Source organism: Triticum urartu, chromosome 3A, assembly GCF_056163025.1.
Source record: "Triticum urartu cultivar PI428250 chromosome 3A, HENAU_Tu73, whole genome shotgun sequence".
Lineage (NCBI taxonomy): Eukaryota > Viridiplantae > Streptophyta > Magnoliopsida > Poales > Poaceae > Triticum > Triticum urartu.
In genome coordinates this window covers 280,667,056-280,673,748 of record NC_141875.1, presented here as the reverse complement: position 1 = coordinate 280,673,748, position 6,693 = coordinate 280,667,056, and the positions used below count along the sequence as shown (strand labels likewise).

Below are 6,693 nucleotides of genomic sequence, written 5' to 3'. Positions count from 1 at the left end.
CACTACTTGGCCGAAGTTGAGTGTAGTCACAAAAAAACTTTTACTAACATGGTTGTGTGTCTTACGGGCCCACGTCGCCATTGGGTGGTAGTAGGATCATTTTCTCCTCGTCTATACTCTGGGATTCTGATCTCTCTTCCATTCAGGTTAAACGAATTTACAAACTCTAACATTAGGGTCCCATGACCACATTCAGCCCAAAGTTGGATAAGCCATAGTTTTTCCTTAGAATAGTATTTTGAATAGTACACACACTGTCGTGTTGACTACGAAGTGGTATCCATCGTACCTCTTTCATTATGCATGTTTCATCATGAATGATCCTTGTCTTTGCATGTTAGCAGGATGGTTAGATCCACCGGCCGTGGCTGTGGTGCCAACGATCCACCACCACCCAAATTCTTTGCTGGAATGATGCAACAATTTGAGCTGAACCGGCAGTTCATAGAAGGAATGATGGCTCAGTTTCCTTGTACGAACATGAATCAACAGCCAGCCCAGTAACTCTGCAGGACTTCATGCACCTCAACCCAACTATTTACCGTAGCTCAACTCAACCCCTTGATGCTGATGACTGGCTGCGCGACATCACGTATGAAATGGAGTCTGCTAGTGTGGCCCTTGCTAGCTATGTCACCTTTGCATCTTTCTTTCTGAAGGTTCCCGCTGCTCAATGGTGGGACAGCTACATGCATACCCTACCTACTAGAACAGTCATCACTTGGCCGGATTTCCAAGCTGCTTTCCGTGCCCGCTTCATTCCTCAAGGAATCATGGACAAGAAGAAGCGCGAGTTCCACAACCTCACCCAAGGCAACAAGTCTGTAGATGCTTATCAGCGGGAATTCTTGGACTTGTCCCGTTACACTGAAGAAGACATTGCTACTGATACTCGTAAGCAAGAGAAGTTTCGTGATGGCTTTCACCCTGATATCAAGCTAGCGCTCCTGGTGCATGACTTTGCTGATTTCGCCACCATAGTGAACAAGGCTATTCAGGTTGATACTGGTCTTCAGGAACACCATGGATCCCTCAGGCACAGCCGTGACGTTGGCTCATCTTCGGGCCCATCAGCATAGAAGCGTCGGATATGGATTTCCCATAGCATGTACTGCCCAACTTCACCTACACCAAGACAGTCCTATGCTGCTCTGCGTCTGCATCCTCCACCAACGAGGCAGCCTCTTCGGACTGCAACACCCCAAGCTCTTGCTCCCAATCCCAATGATGGTCTGTGCTTCAAGTGTGGCCTTCCAGGTCACCGTTCCAGGAACTCCCCTCAGAATCAGAATCAGCTGGCTCTGCCTTCTAATGCTCGTGGTAACAATCAACCCTGCAACAAAAATGCTCGACCTTATGGTCGTGGGCAGGCTAACAACATTGATCTGAATGAAGCTCAAGACCAGCATGCCACTATGATGGGTACTCTCCTTGTTAATTCAGTACCGGCTTCTGTTTTATTGGATTCTAGAGCATCACATTCATTTATGTCAGAAAAGTTTGCATACACACACGACATTCGATGCGAGCCCATGAACACTCCGATAGTGGTATGCACCCCTGCGGGCTGATGTCAAACTACCATGATTGGTCGCGATGCTCCCGTTGAGATTGAAGGTTTGGAATTCCTTGTTTCTCCCATTATTCTGGAGTCTTCCAACATTGACCTCATCCTGGGAATGGAATCGTTGAAAGCACATACCGCCTCTATCGTTTGCGCCACCAAAGTAGTTCATCTCCTACATCCTTCTGATGAGATAGTAAGCTACCATGCTCAGATTGTTCAAAATGCTGAAGCATGGCTTTATGTCTTGAATGCGTTGAACGCAGCACCTCTTGAGGGAATTGGAAAGATTCTAGTTGTCCGTGACTTCCTAGATGTCTTTCTAGAAGAACTTCCAGGAATACCCCCTGCTTGGGCTATCGAGTTTGTCATCGACTTGAAACCAGGCACTGTTCCTATTGCCAAACGACCCTACAAGATGCCGCCTCATGAGCTCCTTGAACTTAAGGAGGAAATTGATAAATCTCTTCACAGTGGATTCATTCGTCCAAGTTCCTCAGCTTGGGGAGCACCTTCTCTCTTTGTGAAGAATAAGGATGGAACGAATCGTTTGGTCCAACACTATCATCCTATCAACCAAGCTACAATTCAGAACAAATATCCCCTTCCTCGGATCAATGATCTGTATGATCAACTGGCTGGTTCATTGATATTCTCTAAACTCGACTTGAGGTTGGGTTACCACCAAATCCGTGTTCGTGAAGAGGATATTCCAAAGACCACATTCGTGACTCGTTATGGTTCGTACGAGTACACCGTCATGTCTTTTGGCTTGACCAATGCTCCAGCCACATTCTCCCGTATGATGAACTACATATTCATGGATTACCTCGACAAGTTCGTTGTAGTCTATCTGGATGATATTCTAGTATATTCGAAGAACAAAGAAGAACATGTTGCACATCTCCGACTTGTTCTAGAGAAGCTTCGAGAACATCAACTTTATGCCAAGTATTCCAAGTGCGAATTTTGGCTTCCTGAAGTAACCTACCTTGGGCATGTCATCTCCAAGGATGGTATTGCCGTCAAACCAGATGCGTTCAGGCTATTCTTCACTGGACCACTCCGAAGACTGTCAAGCAAGTCAGAAGCTTTCTCGGACTAGCCAACTATTGTCGCCGCTTTGTCGAGAACTTCTCCAAGATTGCCAATCCCCTAACTAATGTGCTAAATAGAGGCATTAACTTTGATTGGACTGATAAGTGTCAGGAAAGTTTCCAGGCACTTAAGGACAAGCTGACCTCTACCTAGTGCGTGCTCCCCCTGATTCTCGCAAAGACTTCGTCGATCTATTGCGACGCTTCCCAACAAGGATTAGGTTGTGTCCTAATGCAAGAGCGCAGGGTGATTGCTTATGCCTCTCGTCAAGTGTGTCCTCACGAAGAGAACTACCTAGTTCATGACCTTGAGCTTGCTGTGGTTATCTATGCAATGAAGCTATGGCGACAATACCTTCTCGGTAATCGTTGCGATATCTTCACCGATCGTCAGAGTCTAAAGTACCTGTTTACTCAGCCAGATCTGAACCTCCGTCAGCAGCGATGGATGGAAGCTATTGCTGACTACAACTGCGGTATATCCTATACCCCTGGTAAGGCTAATGTCATGGCCTATGCCCTAAGCCGCAAGTCTTATTGCAAAAACCACATGGCTCATAAAGCTCAGCCTCGCCTTTATGAAGAGCTTTGCAAGCCGAACCTTCAGCTAGTTCCACAGGGTTCTCTGAATAACCTTGTACTGGAACCAACTCTTCTCATGGCTATTAAATTTGCACAAGCAAAAAATTCTCACGTTGATTTGATGAAAAAGGATCTTGCCTTAGAGAAATCCAGAGATTTCTCACTTGGTGAAGACGGAACCTTGTACTTCAGAGATCACATTGTAGTACCCCGGTTCAAGCTTATGACAGAGAAGGTGATGAAAGAAGGGCATGACACCCCTCTCTATTCATCCAGGAAGTACCAAGATGTACTTAGACATTCGTCAGAAGTACCGGTGGTCCAAGATGAAGCAAGATATTGCTCGATATATCGAAGAACGTGACATTTGTCGTCGCGTCAAAGCAGAACATCAGAAACCGGCTGGACTTCTGCAACCTCTCCCTATTCCTGAATGGAAATGGGATAAGATTCAGATGGCCTTCGTCACTATCCTTTGCAAGTCTCAGAAAGGTAACGATGCTATCTTTGTCGTCATCGACCAATTCTTGAAGGTTGCTCACTTTCTACCAGTCAAGGAGACTATCACTGCTAGTCAATTAGCAAACTTGTATGTCTCTAGAATTGTGTCACTCCACGGTATTCCAAAGGAGATCAGTTTAGACCGTGACAGTATATTCACTTCAAAGTTCTGGGATAGTTACCAAGAGGCAATGGGAACTCATATTACCTGGAGCACTGCTTATCACCCCTAATCCCAAGGTCAAGTCGAGCGAGTCAATCAAATTCTTGAAGACATGCTTCAGGCTTGTGTTATTTCTTTCGGCAAAAAGTGGGAAGAATCTCTCCCTTATGCGGAGTTCTCTTATAACAACAGCTATCAAGCCAGCTTGAAAATGGCACCCTTCGAAGTGCTTTATGGACGTAAGTGTCGAACCCCACTAAATTGGTCAGAAACTGGGGAACGGACGCTCATTGGTCCAGACATTATTCAACAAGCTGAAGAGCAGGTTCGCATTGTCCGGGATAACCTCAAGGCGGCACAGTCCCGCCAGAAGAGCAACTATGACCGGAAACACTGGGGTTCAACTTATCAACATGGTGAACAAGCTTATCTGCGTGTCACTCCTTTGAGAGGCACTCATCAATTCGAAGTCAAGGGAAAGCTAGCTCCGCGCTACATTGGTCCCTTCTGCATCCTCGCCCATTGTGGACTGGTGGCTTATCAATTGGATTTACCACCTCAGTTCTCTCACATCCATGACATCTTCCATGTGTTGCAACTTCGTCGATGCTTCAAGGATACGGAACGTGAAGTGGATCTGGAATTGATTGAAGTTCAAGATGATCTCACGTACAAAGAGCATCCAATCCGCATTCTTGAAGAAGCTGAACATCGAACCAGCCAGAAGGTTACCAAGTTTCTCAAGGTGCAATGGTCGAATCATACTAAAGATGAAGCCACTTGGGAATGCGAAGATAACCTCCGGGCTGAATACCCTGATCTTTTCCCTTCTACCTCTTAATTCTATGGACGAGAATTTCTTTTAGAGGAGGAGAGTTGTAACACCCCGGTGTAATGTTGCTACAGTAACCCCTGGGGTTAAATTAATCATTTTGCAAAAATGTTGTTTGTTCATCTTTGGTTCTCTCTCATTTCAAATTCCACTTGAATTCCAATTCAATTTCTAAGTGAAATTCAAAAATTCACAAACATGAAATCTAAAATGTTCATCATGTGGCAATTAATCATTTGTTAATATTGGTGGTGAACCAACCTTTTTATAAGGTGTTTAACTGCCCTAAACTAATAAAACAATGGCCTATCCGATAATTTAATTGCCTTTCTAAATTGTAAAAATACTAAAATATTCTACTTAAATGTTCAACTTAATATGGCAAAGGGCCTAAATTATACTAATATTTCAGGTGTAAGTTTTATACTCTATAAAACTATTTTGGTTTGGAAAAGTTTTGGAAATCAGAAAAGAAAAAAGGCAAAAGTATATAAAAGAAAGAGAGAAGGCAACAAAAAACCAGAAAAGGGGAGAGGCCCCGCCCCTCACTGGGCCTTGGCCCAGGTAACCCCTAGGTTGCCTAGCCGCGCCTACCTAACCCCCACTCCCAGAACCCTAACCCCTCCCGTTCCTCACTTCCCCCCACGCCTCTCTCCCCTCCCCCCCGTTTGGATCAGGGCAGAGGGCCCCGACCCCTTCACCGCAACGCCGTCGCCCTTCCCCCGGCGCTACCACGCCGGTGCCACCTCGCCGACGCCGCCCGGCGCTACCCCGCCGTCGCCTCGCCCCCTGTCCTCCCGCATGGCGTGCCCGACCAGAAGCCGCTCGTGGCCCCGACCCCTTCTCCCCCGCCGCTGTGCGCCGTCGCTGTCGCTGGATCGCCGGCGCCATCGCCCCCCGACCCCGTCGCCGAAACGCCTGCCCGCCTAACCATCGCTGGCCGACCACGAGCCTCGCCGCCCCCGCTTCCCTCCATCGCCAGTGAGGCCCCCGGCCTCCGCCTCCCCCTTTTCCTCCCACGTCGCGCACGTGTGCCATGCTCCGGCCACACCCACCTCGTGCCATTTCTGCGCTCAACGCGCTCCTGCCGTGGCCTGACTTCGGCCTCCAGCCTATGACAGGGGGACCCCACCCCCTGTTGTCCAGTCAAGCTTTGACTGGTCAACCGGGACCCACTGGCCCACCTGTCAGTCTCTGGTACACTTCTGTGTACGCAGAGCTGGGTGCACCTAGCATTTAACCTGTATTTTCGAATTAAAAGTATTTTCAACATATTGTCAAAACTTTGAAAATTCATAGAAAATTATCCGTAACTCGGATGAAAATGTTATATACAGGAAATTTGCCTAGAACGACGAAACGAATCCGAATGCGCGGTCCGTTCATCTGTCACACACCCCTAGTATAGCGAACATGCAACCGTCCCCCTTCGTTTCATATGTCCGAAAATGCCAAACTTCGGGAAGCATTCCCGGATGTTCTCCCCCTTCACCGGTATCACGTAGCACCGCGTTAGAACACGTCTAGCTCTGCCTGTTGTCCTGTTATGCACCTGCTTGCTATGTATTTACTGTTTCTTCCCACTCTTCTCTCTGGTAGACCCCGAGAACGATGTTGATGCCCTTGTGATCGACTACGTTGATGAAGACACTTCTTCCTTTACATCAGAGCTTCCAGGAAAGCAAACCCCCCTTGAGCATTCCGATATCGCCCATTTCTTTCCATGTAATGCTTGCATTAGAACTGCCACTGCTTTCTGTATGATCCTACTCTAATGCATAGCCTGTTTTTGTTACCTGCTTTCATACCTTACCTGCTTATTTGAAACTGCTTAGTATAGGTTGGTTAGAGATCCATCAGTGACCCCCACCTTGTCCTAGTTGCCCCGCTTTATGTTCAATGACTCGATCAACGTGATCGACGTCCAGGCCACGACACCGCACATCACCCCCTA

The 6,693-nt window shown here is 47.2% G+C and overlaps 1 protein-coding gene across 1 annotated transcript; it reads left to right on the top strand.

Annotated features, from left to right (window-relative positions):
• Positions 1-518: 518 nt before the first annotated feature.
• Positions 519-1,079, top strand: LOC147979458 (uncharacterized). The gene has a single exon (XM_087515214.1). The coding sequence runs from the start codon at positions 519-521 to the stop codon at positions 1,077-1,079; it is 561 nt and encodes a 186-aa protein (XP_087371340.1).
• Positions 1,080-6,693: the final 5,614 nt, after the last annotated feature.

Excerpts from the sequence above, each read along its gene's own strand:
- LOC147979458 (XM_087515214.1), top strand. The coding sequence starts at position 519 with ATGCACCTCAACCCAACTATTTACCGTAGCTCAACTCAACCCCTTGAT.